Source organism: Acanthochromis polyacanthus, chromosome 14 (assembly GCF_021347895.1).
Source record: "Acanthochromis polyacanthus isolate Apoly-LR-REF ecotype Palm Island chromosome 14, KAUST_Apoly_ChrSc, whole genome shotgun sequence".
Lineage (NCBI taxonomy): Eukaryota > Metazoa > Chordata > Actinopteri > Pomacentridae > Acanthochromis > Acanthochromis polyacanthus.
Genome location: NC_067126.1, coordinates 4,608,937 through 4,626,069, shown reverse-complemented (window position 1 = coordinate 4,626,069; position 17,133 = coordinate 4,608,937). Strand labels below are relative to the sequence as shown.

Sequence of the window (17,133 nt, the reverse complement as noted above, 5' to 3'; positions counted from 1 at the left end):
GTCCAGCAGTCTTCCATCAGATCAACTCACCACCAGGAGAAGATCAGCTGACAGCTCTGCTCCTCTCTTATGTCTGAGACATTCTGATCATACGACTATGAAGTTAATCATGGACCTTTGGCCTACAGTGCTCTGGTACCAGGTAACCTTATGAGAACCTTATGCTCCATTATGGTATTTGTTATGGACAGAGTGGATCCGGATTAATTTTAGGGGGGGACACCGAAAAGTTGTAAGAAAAAATTAAAGCTGCTACCAACCTCTGGCTTTTACAAAGTATTTTTCATGGTTTTTTTTTTTGGCTCTTTAAGCCAATAGGAAAGCTGTATTTAACCTTTTCATTTTGGACTGTTAACATTCAAATTCTGATGGACTTGTTTCCTTGTTTATGTGAATTCCAGCATCATCAGCTGCAGCATCTGCCTGTTATGTAAAACTGGTAAGCTCAACCACAGCATCCTGAGAGCAATTAAGTGATAAATATTGTGCAAGAACAGCACTATATACAACCCCGTCAATTTCCACTTCTTAGAATGTTTACTGACAGAACCATAGAGAGCTGTAGCTCCGTTTCAGGGTGAGCTCTACTGTTAATTCATATCTATACTCTCTTGTCTGGTCCGATGAAGTCTCCATGATGACGTTTCAAGAGTACGTGAGAACCAGATACAGACAGTTAGGTACTGAGAAACGGTCATAGTGGCTGCAATGCTTGCAGATCTGATCTTTCAAGCATTTTAAATATATTTATGCTAACATACATGTAAATAAACAAATGCATAGACAATAATAGAGAAAATCAGTCAAATTGAAATAAACCTCCAGTAAGATGAGGTTATTTCATAGTAAAGAGTCAGACGGTTTAATGTGGTAAAGATTTATTGATGTTAAAATGCTTCAGAGCTTCTTCACAGTCAGGAGTTTGTCCAGTGAATAAAAACCAGAGAGTTCCAGTCAAACGCTCGTCTTTTCTTCACCGTGAGCCGCAGAAACATCCTTTTATCATCAAATAAAATAAAACATCTGAAAGGAAGCAGTCTTTAAAGTTATCGTGGCTACGCAAAAAAAACACAAATGAAACTCCGTAAAGTTTATGGCACCGATTTCAGGCTGAGTCCCGTGTTTAGTGACGACAGAAACTATTTACAATTAAAAAGCCACAGAGAAGCAAAGAATCAACAGAGGAGGTGTTTAAAATAGTGCTGGACCACAGAAACTATGTACAAGCTGACATCAACATATTAAATATATCAAACATTTCTGCCGTAGAAAAAAGAAAAGGTTTCACAGAACATTTAGAGTCCAACACCTAAACGGAAAAATCTCTTTCAGCATCTTTTCTTCTACTCGGCTGATTATTACAGGAAACATTCAGAACCGCGTCCATCCAGAAGAAGATCCAAACTCACATTTGGTTTTTATTCGGTTTGTTTTTCTCTGTAGAACCTGAAAGATGTGAACCTGAAGACTCGTTTAAAAGACGTTTCTGACCAGTTTAAACCTGCAGCTTCAATTCAATGAGACTCTAAAGGTCAGGACGTTCAATACATGAATTAGTTTTACTTCTAAAAAAGACCTTTATCATCAAAGATCTACGTCCAGGAAACCCTCTATCTGATCAACACTTTCATCCAAGCACTTTACAATCATTAAAAACTTCAAGAGTCCAACTACGTCAGAGCGTTATTCTTCACCATTTGTTGACCAATTTTTTTTATCCTTTTTTCAACAATTTTTTAAAGTAATTTTTGACAATTTTGGAGTCATTGAGTAAACTGAGACCCATTTTTTGAGTCGTTTGACACTTTTTTAAATATTCTTTGTCATTTTGAAAAATTAAAATAATTTGGACCATTTCTTTTTTTAATCAATTGCTGACTATTATTTGACCATTTTGAGTTATTTCAAGACATTTTTGGTTCCTTTTGGACAGATTCTTTTATTTTCTTTGTCATGTTAAAAAACTGGACCAATTTTTGAATAATTTGACCAAATTTGAACCAATTTTTGAGACGTTTGAACTTTTTTTTACTTATTTTTGAGCAGTTTTTTTTCAATTTTTAAAATAATTTTGACCAAGTTTGAGTCATTTTGGACGTTTTTATTATCTTTGTCATTTTGAAAAAAATCAAATGATTTTATACACACTTTGAATCATTTTTGAGTTGATTTTGACCATTTTTGAGTTATTTTTGGCCAATTTCTGAATTGTTTTGGACCAATTTTTGAGTCATTTTGGACACATTTTTATTTTCTTTGTCATTTTTAAAAGATATAAAAAATGTTTTCACCAGTTTTGAAGTAAATTGTGTCCAATTTTTTGAGTCATTTTGAGTAATTTTTTAACCAATTATTTCGTAATTTTGGACAAATTTGTTTAATTCTTAACCAATTTTTGAGTCACTTGCATGTTTAACAAAACTTTCTGACCATTTTCAGGATGTTTTTGTTGCACAAATTCTGAATTGTGGACAAATTTCCAAAATTATTTTTGATAATTTGTCAGCAATTTTGGATGTGTTCTTTTTAAAAAATAAAAATAAAAAATCAAATCCTTCTGGACCAAATTTTGACTTTTGAGTAATTTCTGACATGTTTTTATTTTAATGTTTCTGTCATTTTGGTCAAATGTTCAATAATTTAGATTTTTTTTATTTTGGTGTTGTTGCCACTTTCAACATGATTCTGAGTCACTGTTTCAATCGTTTTAAACAACTGACTCTTAAGACATTTTTGTCATTTTGGACAAATATTAAACAATTCTGGATACTTTTTAAAAATTTTCTGTAATTTTTTAAAACATTTTTGGATCAAATTTGGATTAATTTCTGGACAGTTTAAATATTTCTAAATGTCTGTCGTTTTAGACAAACAAAATTTTGGAAAACTTTTGTCACTGGACAGTTTTTGAATGTTTCAGTTATTTTGAACAATTTAAAAAAATCATTTTGGATGAATTTTGAATAATTATTTACAAAAATGTAAATCTTGATTTATTTAGGACAATGAATGATTTTGGGTCATTTTGGGAAAATTTTGATGAATTTTCAAACAAATTTCAGTTATTTTGGACAAATTTGGAGATATTTTGTAGAATCCACATCAGAAAACAAAGCGGTTGGATGAAGATGTTGGAGATTCAAGTTTGTTTCCTTTCAGTCAGACTGAAAACTAAAAATAATTCATGTAAAAATCTGGTTTTCTGTTGAGAAAACTTGGGATTTTTCTGGTTTACTTGAATCTAAAACAAAGAAAACAGAGAAAGTTATTATAGAGACATTAACAGGAACTCAGCAGGTGGAAATGAACCAGAATCTTCTTTTAAAACAAGAAAAAACTCTGATGTCTGAGGAGGAAATCTGAGATGAGGATGAATTTAACCTCCAGTTATTTAAATCCTCCACACTAAATGACTTATAGATTCCCTCTGAAGATTTATATTTTCTTTCTTTGTACAACAATCAAGAAACGTGTTGCAGGACATGAATAAATACGGAGAATGAATCCTCGAATCTTTAAAGGAGAAGGAAGAATAAAAACAAAGAATTCAAGTGGAGGAGGCAGAATAAAGTGCAGGACCAGTTTCTAACCAGGACTTCCAGGTTTTCTACAGGTTTAATCTCAGCGCTGAAAAGCCTCCAACAGAGAAACAGCTGAAAGGTTTACATTCTGGAGACCAGAGTGGGTCTGGATCAGATACAAAGCAAACATCTGGAGGAGAACCTGAGCTGCAGTACGACAGTTTCTGGACTTTCTGCTGATTTTTGGACGTTCGTCAGGCGGAAACTTAAATAGAAACAAATCTGATGCTTGTTTTGTCCTTTAACTGACTGAAAATAATGAGAAAGGTCCCGTTTTACATAAATAATGTTAAATAACATTAAGGGACACAGTTTATGACTCATGTTTTAAGTAATTTTACTCAAATTTATTAAAATGTTGGACAAAATTTGATTATTTTTTGACAATGTCAGTGACTTATTTTGGACAAACTGAGTCACTTTAGACCCAATTTTTCAGCATTTTTGGTTCAAATTTTCATTAATTCTGATATATTTTGTAGAAATTTTAGGTCATTTGGACTAACGTTTGTCACATTGATTGATTGTTTTTAAAATTTCTGAGTCATTTTTGACATTTGTAGATTAATTTTGGACGAAATATTGAGAATTTTGGCCAATTTCTTATTACAGAGAAATTCTGAGAACTTTTAACCAAATTTTTATGCATTTTTAGTTCAAATTCAGATTTGGTTTTTATAAACTTGGAGTCATTTTGGACACATTTTTGGGTAAATTTGAACACATTTTTTTCCAAGATATTTTGAATCATTTTGTTGAAATTTAGATGTTTTTAGTCAAATTTTGATGAATTAAATCTAAATTTTTAGGTCAATCTGGACACATTTAGATTATTTTTGGACAAATTTTGATTATTTTTGGACAAATTTTGATTAATTTAGCATACATTTTAGGAAAATCTGGGCCAGTTTTGATTAATTTTCATTAAATATTTTCATCACATTTCACAGGTTTTGAAGTGCAGTAAGTTGGTGTCCAGCCGCTTCTCCTTTTTTCTTTCTACATTCATGAGGTGGAAACTGCATGATGCTAATTATCCATAAATCTGCTGCTTTTTTCCCTCTTTTAACCCATAAAACATCTTGACTGACTAAAATCTCTTTATATTGTGATAACAAAAGTCAAAGAAAAGCAGCAGATGAGGACATTTCTGGTTTTATCTCACATTTTCTTCTTCATGTTGCACCAAATATAATCAAATCCTTCATGAAACACTCTATTTGCAGTATTTTCTAACGGGTGTTTTGCGATGTATCTGAGCACAGATCTATAAAATAACTCACATTTAGGTTGAAATAAACTGAGAACTCTTCACTGCATTATTGTAAACAAAGAACTCATAATATGATAATTCGACTAAAATCCCTCCGACGGCTGTGAACTGAAAGGAACAGCACGTTTGTTGTGTTGTTGGGTTTGTAAGGCTGCTGCAGTCAGTAGTGGGTCTCTGGTGGAGGTCAGAGGTAGAAGCCGGTGGCCGGCGGGTCGGCGAGGCTCGGGAGAGTCTCTGGTACAGGCAGCTGGACAGCAGGTGGCGCTGGTCCGTTACTGTTGGGTAAAGAACAACCAGACGGGTAGGAAGTGGTCAGGATGCAGCCGTTCTCCATCTGCACCAAGAAACAGGAAGTTATTCACTGTTTAAACCTCACAGCAGCAGCTCCTGTCTCATTTTAACTCACTGTAAGTTCATTTTTCAATCTAAAGCCTTGGAAACAGAACAACATGAAGGAGACTCAGAAATTTCTTCTGTCAGTACGACTCAAATTTTAAAAAAAGAAAACATTTGAGTCACGCTGGACAGTTTTGATTCATTTTGGGCAGTTTTGTTCCCTTTAGACAAAATCTGAGTCAATTTGGGCAAGTTATGATTCATTCAGAGGAAGCTTCAAGTCATTTTGCAGAAGTTTCAAATAGTTTTGAAAACGTATTGGTCATTTTGCCAAATAGTTATAACAGAGAGTGAGCTAAAAGTAACAAATAAGTGGCTAAAAGTAACAAACAGCTCAACACAACAAATAGCAAGCTAAAAGGAAGAAATAGTTAGCTAAACAGAACAAATAGCGAAAAGTAAGAAATACTTAGCTAAACATGACAAGTAGTTAGCTAAAAGTAAATTGTTGGCTAAACATAACAAATACTTCCCTAAAAGTAAGAAATAGTTAGCTAAAAGTAAAAAAAAGCCATGTAAAAGTAATAAATACTTAATAAACACAACAAATAGTTAGCTAAAAGCAACTAATAGTTAGCTAACAGTTAGCTAAAAGCAAGAAATGGCTCACCTAAAAATAATGAATTCTGAGCTAAACAAAACAAATAATTAGCTAAATGCAAAATATAGTTCACTAAATTCAATAATACTTAATTTAAAGTAACAAATACTTGCCTAAAATTAAGAAATAGTTAGCTAAAAGTAATGAAAAGGTGACTGAAAGGAATAAAGAGTTAGCTAAACGTAACAAATAGCTTAGTGAAATAAATAGCGAGCTAAACATAAGTAGTTAGCTAAAAGTAAGAAACAGTTAGCTAAACACAACAGACAGTAAGCTAAAAGGAGTAAATACTTAGCTAAACTTAAATAGTGAGCTAAAAGTAATAAAAATGTGGTTAAAAGTAACAACTAATTAGCTGAAAGTACATAATAGCTAAAATTAACAGTTAGCTAAAAGTAAAAAATAATTAGGTAAAACTAGGAAATAGTTAAACGTAGCGTTAGCTGAATGTAACAAATACTGAGGTAAAAGTGAGCAACAGTTAGCTAAAAGTAATAAATAGGTGACTAAAACTAACAAACAGTGAGCTAAACATAACAGATAGTTAGCTAAAAGCAACAAATAAAAAGTGACAGTTAGCTGAACATAACAGATGGTTAGCTAAATGTAGCAAATAGCTTAACATAAAAAATAGTTAGCTGAAAGTAATCATTAGTTAGCAAAATATAAACCAAAAATAACATATAGTTAAAGGTAAGAAATAGCTAAACATAACAAGTTGCTAGCTAAATGTAACAAATAGTTGGCCAAGACTAAGAAATGGTTACCTAAAAAAGTAGTAAATGATAAGTATTTATTTAAAAAATTTCAAACACTGCAATGTTTTAGCTGAAAGTATTAGCTAATAATATTTAGTTTTTTTAGCTAATCATTCAATTCATTACCTTTGACAAACTGTTTTTCTATTCATCCAATTGTTACTGTTAGCTAATTATTTATAACAATAACAACAATAACAAGACGTTCATCCCGCGGGAACCATCTTAGGCTAAGAAAGTTCCTCCACAGAGGAAATGGTGAAGACCGCCTAAAAGTTCCTTGAGGCTCTTCAATTTCTAAGAGTGAACATGAGATTCAGCTAACAGCTCTTAAAAATAGAGTAACTATGAAGACTTTTTTTACACATCTTGCTGCTAAAAGCTAGAACAGGCTCTGATTTCAGCATCTTATTAGCCGGTCGGTGCTTCAGCCTCCTCACCTTACTATGGTTGGGGTCATGTTGGATCTCGGAGGCCACCATGCCGTAGTGGTCCAGCTGCCTGCAGGGCTTCCCCACCCCCAGGATCTGTTCCAGGGAGGCGTTGGGCGGCGGACACTGTGAAAGGCTGGACAGAACCTGGGCCAGCGGTACCGGGATCTGCTCCGGCTGCCGTTTGTGGCTCATCCCCTGGAAGGACGAAACCGTTGCCTCGGCCGCCTGCTGCTGCCCCCCAAACAAACCCCCTCCGCCCACAGTGTAATCCACATTGTCAATCTCGGGCACGCTATAATCCATGCATGACTCTAGTGAGGTGTTTGTCAGAGGTTTTTGGCTGTCGTCCAGACAGGAAGTGCCGCCCAGACTCTCGTTGAACCCGAAGTCCTGCCACTGGGACTTTCCTGCCGGATGCTCCCTTCCAGAGAGGCCGCTCACTCCATTGAGGTTGGCCTTCTGTTTGGGATGGCACTGCTGGGGGAGCTGGTTCTGGATCCGGGGCTGGTAGTGTTGGTGCTGCTGATGGAGGTCCAGGTCCGAGGTCTTGTCGCTGAAAACAGTCTGCGGAGTGTTGAAGTGTTCCAGCTGGATCCCTGCGGTGGCCAGAATGCCCTGCGCCATCCACTGTCCGTTGGGGATCGGCTGGTTCTGTAGCAGGTCTCTGTTAGCTAACGTGTTGGCCAGCCGGTCGCCCTGCAGGGTCCAGTCGTGCGACACTTTAGCAGTTCGCATGCTGAGGTGCTGCTGCATCTGCTGTGACAGCTGCACGATGGGAGTCTGCCCCACCAGAGGAGGCTTACAGTGAGGAAACTGCATCTGCATGTTAGCATCGGGTGGGGGGTTACTTCCAGGCAGCGACGCCGTGGAGGAGGTGACCGAGGAGGTGCTGGGAGGTGCCTGACCTCCGTGGTCCGAAGAGTTGGTCTTCCCCTCGATGGAGTCGTAGATGTAGGACAGGATCTCGTCATTCGTCAGCAGGTCGTCCAGCGTCGGCACTCGTTCCGGGTCCATCTCCACTCGGATCATCCGTTCGTCCAGCAGCAGCAGCTCCAGGTCCTCAGCGCTCAGCCCGAGACCCTCCAGAGCTCCGAACAGGTCCCCGTTGGAACAGCCACCCTCATCAGCATCCATGACCCCCTGACCCTCCAGAGAGAGCGAGTCTAGGGTGGCCAGCAGCGGGTCGAAGCTGGTTCCAGGTTCGGTGACGCCTGGAGGTACCGCCCCGTTAGCCGGCTCGTCCCAGCTCCTCCTCAGGCTGGAGGGGTCCGGGTCAGAGAACCCCATCTGCTCCCCGAAGAAGCTGCTGTGGAACGACATCTTGGGCTCCAGGGCTGGCTGGCAGACGTACACCGACTCATCCTGGCTCATCAGCGCCCCCAGCAGGGAGCCGGGGTCCACGCCGTCCCTCACCAGCCGGTCCGTCCGACTCTTCTTGGACTTGCTGCCGTTCTTCTCTGGACCTCCGTCCCTGAAGCCGGCGATGGGATGGTTGGACTGGTAGAGCAGTGCCTCACCTGTAGCATAGGTGAAAGGTAGATGCATGGAACGCTTACGCAGGTGTTCACCTCCTTCTTCATCCCTGCAGAAACAGAAAACAGGATTTTTATCTGGAGACCTCAACATGGAAACACATTTACAGTAGATCTAACTGGCTAGCTCAAGTTTGGGTCTCACCCCCTGTCCATGATTAAGGGTGTCATCGATGCTTTTTATGAATCAGTCTTTGCATAAATCTGATCCAAGCTTGGTAAATTATTATTTTTACCCAAAACAATTATATTTACCCACATATTGTGATATTATCCATCTGATTACCAAAACTTTGGTTTGAAAAATATCTATCTTTTGACAAAAACATAGAAACAAAAAGAAACAAAAACATTTGGTGAATTTTTAACTTTCCGACGGTCTCAGAACTAATTACGTGACGTAGAATTAACAAAAATTTAAGCTCAAAATCATGATATTTCATCAAACTATTTTTTTCTACATCTTGTTCGAAAATAAACTGGATACACTGTAAAAAACAAACAAAAAAAAACTAAAAATTCTGATCTCCTCGACTCAGCTGAGAGGTCATGACTGACTCAGCTATGACCAACAAAAATTCTAACTTCTCGGCTGAACTGCAGGCAGTGTTTTTGCTGTTTGAAACATCATTTTTGAGCCATTTTGGACAATTTAGAGTCATTCTGGGCAAAATTGTTTTAATTTTTAAATTGTTTCATAACATCTTAGTAGATTTTATTTTTGGAGTAATTTTAGGGCGAAGCTTTGTCATCTTTGGCGCCTTTTGAGTTGTTTCAACAATTTAACAATGTTTTAGGTCATCTTGGAGAGTTGAGTCAAGTTACAAGTTTTTTTGACCAGTTTTTGCCAGTTTGGGTAAATTCTGACCCATTTTGAAATGTTGCAAGTCATTTTGGATACGTCTTTGGTAGTTTTGGGCAAGTTCCAAAATATTTCTGGCAATTTTTTTGTTATTTTGAGCAGTTTTTGAGTCGGGTTTTTGAGATTTTGGAGACTTTCAGTCATTCTGAACAGTTTTAGTCATTTTCTCATTGTGTATGTACTATAACTAGTCTGTCTGGCACATTTTGTTGGTCTCAGACATGATATATGCTCTGGTTACGTACAGCAGAGGCCTCTGGGTGGCAATGATGTAGTCCGGTTTTCCGTTCTTGTAGACCAGCCTGGCGTTGGCCTGGACCCACTTCCATCGGTTCTCCTTGGTGAGGAGCCTGAACACCGTCAGACCACTTTCTCCCGTTTTCATCACTGCGGAAACAACAAAAACACAGTTAAAGTCAAATAAAACATGAATCCAGTAAAACAAAAGCAGCTGGAGGTGACTGAAAGACAAAAACTCACCTATTGTGTCATTTTGGACAAGTTTTCTGACACACACTGAACTGTTTTTGGTCATTTAGGACCAGCTTTTAAGTGATTTTGTACAAGTTATTGTCATTTCAGACATATCTTGACTCATTTTGGACTCATTTTTTGTCACTTTGACCACATTTTCCATCATTTTGAAAGCCTTTTCTATCTTTTTGGTCAAATTTTCTGCCATTTTGGTCACATTTGCCATCATTTTGGACTTATTTTTCATCATTTTGGCCACATTTTCCATCATTTTGGAAGAATTTTCTATCATTTTGGTCACATTTTCTGTCATTTTGGTCACATTTTGAAGCCTTTAGAACTGTCTGTTGTTGCTAGCATCCATAAAATGAATCTTTCAGATAAGTGGAGCTGCATCATTTTGTTTTCTGTCTTTTTAAACATCTCTGACCTGCCGGCCTCATATCTGACCTCTGCTGTGTTTGTGCTGTCGTATGGATCATCGGCCTCAGAGGCTTCGCTCTGCTGGATTTGTGAATCCTCGGCTCTGGCAGCTCTGCAGCTTTGCTCAATCTGCTCTCTAATCCAGCAGGATTACTTTGAAAGCTGTCTGAACTCTGTGACTAGGTTCGTCTGTCCAGACCAACTTTTCTGACGGACCCAGACTGAAATAGCACCGTGTTTGTATGTCGCTAATCTGACAGAAATGATCCAGCAAACATCAGTCCTCTGCAGCCACGGCTGGAGAGTTTACAGGAAAATATTTACATTTAAAGTACAAGGTGAAACAAAAAAAAAACGGGAACTTTTTACCAATCCAATAAAACCAAGAGTGATGGAAGAAAAATATTTTATTCACTGTAATCGAAATCTTAAAACATACCATTTAAGAAACAATGATGGAATTTTCATTTTTTAAAAATGACTTCCTGTAGATGGCGTCCTCCTGTACGAATGTATTCTTGAAATCTGCTGTTGAGATTCCTCATTGACCGCTGCAACATCTCAGCTGTGAATTTCATCCTGAATTCTCTGTTTTAACTCATCCAGAGTTCTTGGTCGAGTCGTGTACACTTTACTCTTGAGATAGCCCCAGGTAGATTTCAAGAATGCATTCGTACAGGAGGACGCCATCTACAGGAAGTCATTTTTTAAAAATGAAAATTCCATCATTGTTTCTTAAGGGGCATGTTTTAAGGTTTCAATTACTATGAACAAAATATTTTTCTTCCATCACTCTTGGTTTCACATTTTTTGTGTCACTCTGTATTTAGCATGCTAGCTTAGCATTATGTGTTCATTTTTAACAGTGGAAAGTTTTCTCAGACAAGTTAAGTTTGGGATCCATTATTTATTTAGTAATTCTCAACAGTTTTTTGTCATTTAAGACAAATGTGGACTCATTTTGGACACATTTGTGTCTTTTTTTTAAACAATTTCTGATTCATTTTGGCAGGTTTTAGTGAGTTTGACTGATTTAAACAGGTTTTGGGACTAGTTTTAGTAGGTATGAAGAGTTTCATACCAATAAACATCTGTGTAACCCTAACCCTTTCATGAGAAATTCAAACCAGACTAAAGACAGTGGAGATCGAGCTGTGTTCAGGCTGTAACTATGATTGAATTTGATGTAAATTCTGAGTTATTTTTCTTGTTGACACTTCAATGCACAGTCAAGCTGCTGGTCTCTGTAGAAAGGTTGAGTTTTGCCGTTTCATTTGTTGTCTTCAAAACTTTGCTGCTAGAATTACTTAGAGAGCAATTCAGCTGAAGATGCAGGGATGTAAAACTGGATGCTAAGTACTTCTACTTACTCCGGACGTGGTTTTCTGCACAGTACAACATGTCTGCAGCATGGATGAACTGATAACCGGAACCTCGAACCCTCAGTTCAGCCTCAGTGTAGCCCAACACGATCTTCCCCCTGCACAAAAAAAACAACAAAACACCACATTCAGTATTTAGAACATTGTTTGTGGCACTTTTTCCACTTATATTTACAAAAAAGCACATTTTAAAACATTAAATCTACTATTTTAATGGGCTAAATGCAGAAAAAACGTGTATTTATGTCAAATATGACATTAAATCCACATTTTTAATGAGCTAAATGCTAGCTAAGACGCTCCAGAGCTTCCTTACTTTGCGTCGCAGGCGAGCGGCGTGAAGTCCAGCTTGTGTTTGGTTCTGAAGATCATGTTCTTGGTTCGGATCTCCAGGATGGACGGAGGCTGCAGAGGAGTGGCGATGGCGAACAACGCTAGCTGAGGCGGAGCTTTTCCTCCGTTTTCCTGCCGCTGGTTCTGACCGTGAAGAAACTTTAACCGTCCCTGGATGTTCAGAGCCTGGAAGCAGAACGAAGAGTTTACAGATGGGAATCAGCTTTAAGGTTTTTTAGGACAGGTTTTTGTCATTTTGGAGGCTTTTTTGAGTAATTTCAGACAGGCTATTGTCATTATTGACAGATTTTTCTCATGTTTGGACACTTCTTCAGCTATTTAGGACCAGTTTCTACATATTTAGGGCATATTTCTGTAATTTTGACTCATTTACAAAGTTTTTGAGTCAGGTTTTGGGTTATGTAGGACTCCTTTTTGTCTTTTGAGATTTTTAGAGAAATTCTGGAAAAATTTGAAAAATTTTGAAAAAGCTTCAGGTCATTTTGTACAAGTTTTGTAGGCTTGGACAAATTATTCTCACGTGATCATGTGACCTGCAGGTGGGTCATGTGACCTGCAGGTGAGTCATGTGATCGACAGGTGAGTCATGTGACCTACAGGGGAGTCATGTGACCTGCAGGTGAGTCATGTGATCTACAGGGGAGTCATGTGACCTGCAGGTGAGTCATGTGACCTGCAGGTGAGTCATGTGACCTGCAGGTGAGTCATGTGACCTGCAGGTGAGTCATGTGATCTACAGGTGAGTCATGTGACCTGCAGGTGAGTCATGTGATCTACAGGTGAGTCATGTGATCTACAGGGGAGTCATGTGACCTGCAGGTGAGTCATGTGACCTGCAGGTGAGTCATGTGACCTACAGGTGAGTCATGTGACCTACAGGGGAGTCATGTGACCTACAGGGGAGTCATGTGACCTGCAGGTGAGTCATGTGACCTGCAGGTGAGTCATGTGACCTGCAGGTGAGTCATGTGACCTGCAGGTGAGTCATGTGACCTGCAGGTGAGTCATGTGACCTGCAGGTGAGTCATGTGACCTGCAGGTGAGTCATGTGACCTACAGGTGAGTCATGTGACCTGCAGGTGAGTCATGTGATCTACAGGTGAGTCATGTGATCTACAGGTGAGTCATGTGACCTGCAGGTGAGCCATGTGACCTGCAGGTGAGTCATGTGATCTACAGGGGAGTCATGTGATCTACAGGGGAGTCATGTGATCTACAGGGGAGTCATGTGATCTACAGGGGAGTCATGTGATCTACAGGGGAGTCATGTGACCTACAGGGGAGTCATGTGACCTGCAGGTGAGTCATGTGATCGACAGGTGAGTCATGTGACCTGTAGGTGAGTCATGTGACCTACAGGGGAGTCATGTGACCTACCAGGAAGCCGGAGGAGTTGTCCAGCAGGCAGCGGAAGCGACAGACAAAGCTCCTCTCCAGGAAGGAGGAGTTCTCTGGAGGAAGCTGTTCTGGGTTGTAGGTGACCAGAGAGGAGCTGCTGTCAGGCTCCACGTCTAAACAGGAAGTCAACAACAACAACAACAAACAGTGGGTTAGAACTTTTCACCTGAAGCTGCTCTGCTGATGACAAACCATTTCTGCTTTAATAAATTACACATAAATAGATATACAGAAATAAAGCACAAAATCACAGAAAAAATTTATTTACATGTCGACAATTTTTTTAAAAAGTAAAAATAAAATGTAAATCAGTATTTTTTATATATGAATAAAAATATAATGTGAAAAATAACAATAAAAAAACAGTATTTTAACAAATTGTAAATCATTCTTTAAAGGGGCACCGAGGAAGATTTTTATGCTCGTAACAAAGTCTCATATTAATGTGGATGAATCTTCGTTATTTACACTTATTAATGCCCCCATTTTCGATTCATGAATCATTTTGGTTTTGTAAATATTTGTATTTTATTAATTTTTTGTCGACTCGTCTAGAATTTCCTGTGAGAGACGGAGCAATTTACAGCAAATACGGTGTGTGTGCTGACGGAGCGTAGCAGAGCGGAGCTGGTTGTTTTTAGCAGTAGCAGAGCGGAGAGTTGGTTGAGAAGACGGCACACATGGAGCGCAAAAGGAAGCAAACGGAGCAAAGTCTGCAAGCAAAAAGGTTGTCAGATCTGTGGTGATCTGTGGTGGTCTGTGGAGGACTGTGGTGGTCTGTGGAGGCCTGTGGTGGTCTGTGGTGGTCTGTGGTGGTCTGTGGTGGTCTGTGGAGGCCTGTGGTGGTCTGTGGTGGTCTGTGGTGGTCTGTGGAGGCCTGTGGAGGCCTGTGGTGGTCTGTGGATGCCTGTGGTGGTCTGTGGTGGTCTGTGGAGGCCTGTGGTGGTCTGTGGAGGCCTGTGGTGGTCTGTGGAGGCCTCTGGAGGTCTGTGGTGGTCTGTGGTGGTCTGTGGAGGTCTGTGGTGGTCTGTGGAGGTCTGTGGTGGTCTGTGGTGGTCTGTGGAGGCCTGTGGAGGTCTGTGGTGGTCTGTGGAGACCTGTGGTGGTCTGTGGAGGCCTGTGGAGGCCTGTGGAGGTCTGTGGAGGTCTGTGGTGGTCTGTGGTGGTCTGTGGTGGTCTGTGGTGGTCTGTGGAGGCCTGTGGTGGTCTGTGGTGGTCTGTGGAGGTCTGTGGTGGTCTGTGGAGGCCTGTGGTGGTCTGTGGAGGCCTGTGGTGGTCTGTGGAGGCCTGTGGAGGTCTGTGGTGGTCTGTGGAGGTCTGTGGTGGTCTGTGGTGGTCTGTGGTGGTCGTTGGGTTGCGGCTACAGCTCTTAAAAACACATTTAAGCATCTTAAATACAGATCCAGGACCACTTCATCTCCTAAGTCACGCTGCAGATTAGCGGGTCATGTGATCAGCTTCAAGCCTGAACCATCCCATAATAATAATAATAATGATAATAATAATAACAACAACAACAACAACAACAACAATAATAATGTGTCAGCAGGAACACAGGAAGGAACTTCAATCCGCCACAAATATGGGATGTTTCACCTCCAAAACTCAGTAAAATTATTACTGAATTTGATGGATGCATTAATTGACGCCCACTTACAGAAAAACACTAGAATCAGAGTTTAGCATTGGATTTTTGGATTTTTTTTCACTTTTTACCTCCAAATTTTATGGAATTAGCATGTTTCATCCTTTTTTGACACCTGAACACCTACGAATCTTTTAAATACAGTAAAATCCTGTTACACAGTGATTTGAAGAAAGAGGAACAGAAATCGGCAAAAATCAACTAAATTGAGCCTGATGATACTTTGTAGTGCAGCAGATCAGTGAAAACTCTTTTAAATTGTCAAAATCAAATCACCACAAAGAGACCTGAAATGACCACAAAATCACCTAGAAATCACTACAAAAAGACCGAAAATTATCACAAAAAGACCTAAAATGACCATAAAAGGACCTAAAATCATTACAAAAAGATCTAAAAATCACCGCAGCAGACCTAGAATGAGCACAAGAAGATCTAAAATGACCACAAGATCTAAAATCACCGCAAAAGAACTCAAATCACCACCAAAAGATCTAAAATGACCACAAAAAGACCTGAACTTTCATATTAAAATGTTGGTGTGAAAATAAACAGGAAATGGCGGCCATCTTGAAAAATGGACACCAAATTGTCAAATTTGTTTGTTCAAGTTGGACAATTTTGGTTCTTGCACGACAAAGTAAAGGATTCCTCAGTTTCCTGTGTTGGATATTTCGCAGTTTCTGGTGACATTCAACAGCAGGACGGAGCGCTACCTGGTGGTGAATCCTGGGTAATGGCAGTCGGGATAGCTGGAGGGTTTAGAGCCCAGTGGAGGTTACTCCGGAGCTCCTGCTGGTCCTCAGTGTGGACCAGTTCATAGACGCTCTGATGCATCACATCAGTCTGAAGGAACAACAAAAACACAAGAAATACAGGATTATTCAAATGAGCAGCTAGAGGCCCCGCCCCCTTCAGGAAGAAGACTCTCCCTGTCTGAGAGTGTGATTCTGGACAAATCTAAGTACCTTTGGATGAATATGGAGTCTTTTTGAGCATGTTTTGAGTAATTGTGGTCACATTCAGTCATTTTGAACAGATTTTAGTTCTCTTCAGACCAGTTTTGAGTCATTTTGAAAATATTTTAAATTGATTTTAAATCAAGTTTGAGTCATTTTTGACAAATTTCTAGTCATTTCGAACATGTTTGAATTCATTTTAGAGCATATTGGAGTCATTTTGAAAATGTTTTGAGTAATTTTGGATGAATTGAGCAATTGTGAACACATTTTAGTTAGTTTCAGACCCGTTTTGAGAAGTGTGGGTTTTAATTCATTTCCTTTTGAAGATGTTTTGACTAGTTTTGGACAAACTGACCAATTCTGAGTCATGTTTGATGCATTTTAATTCATTTTAGACCAGCTTGGAGTTATTTCTGACAAGTTTAATTTCATTTTAGACCAATTTTGGGTCATGTTTGACACGTTTTAATTCATTTTACGCGAGTCCTTTTTGACCAGCGTTGAGTCATTTTGAACATGTTTGGAATAGTTTTGGACAACTTGAGAAAGTTTAAACACCTTTTTTTGACACTTTCTTTTTATTGGGATTTTCATATGAACAAAAACAAGACAGTGCAACATGTAGATAAACATATAAAACAGGTACATCAGACAGGGTCATTCGTTACAAAAGTATAGTGTCTGGCTAACAGAAATCAAGCTGATAGGTCATATCTAGGGGTATTTCTAGTCCAAAATAACACAAAATACCTTTCTCTGTGCAGTCCCAATAGTCACCTTAGTACATAGAAGTTAAGGAAACATATGTTCATACAGAAGGGGAAAAACTCATGGCCATGGCAGAGCTCCAGTGACCTGGTTCATAAAAATAAAATGTAAAGATTCCCACACAAAGTATACATTCAGTAGAAAGATCACCTCTCCTTTATATAGTCCCACCATTTCTTCCAATATTGGTCACCTTTTTCAGTATTGTATCTCAGGGAGAATTTTAGCCTTTCCACATTGTGAATTTCTTCAACTATTCCTATCCAGTCTAAAATAGTCGGACCCTCAGT

General features: G+C 39.1%; 1 protein-coding gene across 1 annotated transcript in view; it reads right to left on the bottom strand.

The window, feature by feature from the left end:
- Positions 1-2,344: 2,344 nt before the first annotated feature.
- LOC110967257 (aryl hydrocarbon receptor-like) overlaps positions 2,345-17,133 on the bottom strand; it is a 47,669-nt gene continuing 32,880 nt past the window's right edge. Inside the window, exons 7-13 of the mRNA XM_051959393.1 lie at positions 15,830-15,959; positions 13,448-13,581; positions 12,033-12,235; positions 11,705-11,814; positions 9,683-9,824; positions 7,050-8,625; positions 2,345-5,188 (exon numbers count right to left, since the gene is read on the bottom strand). Coding sequence (XP_051815353.1) covers positions 5,039-5,188; positions 7,050-8,625; positions 9,683-9,824; positions 11,705-11,814; positions 12,033-12,235; positions 13,448-13,581; positions 15,830-15,959 — 2,445 coding nt within the window. The 3' untranslated portion in view covers positions 2,345-5,038. The remainder of the gene's footprint in view (positions 5,189-7,049; positions 8,626-9,682; positions 9,825-11,704; positions 11,815-12,032; positions 12,236-13,447; positions 13,582-15,829; positions 15,960-17,133) is intronic.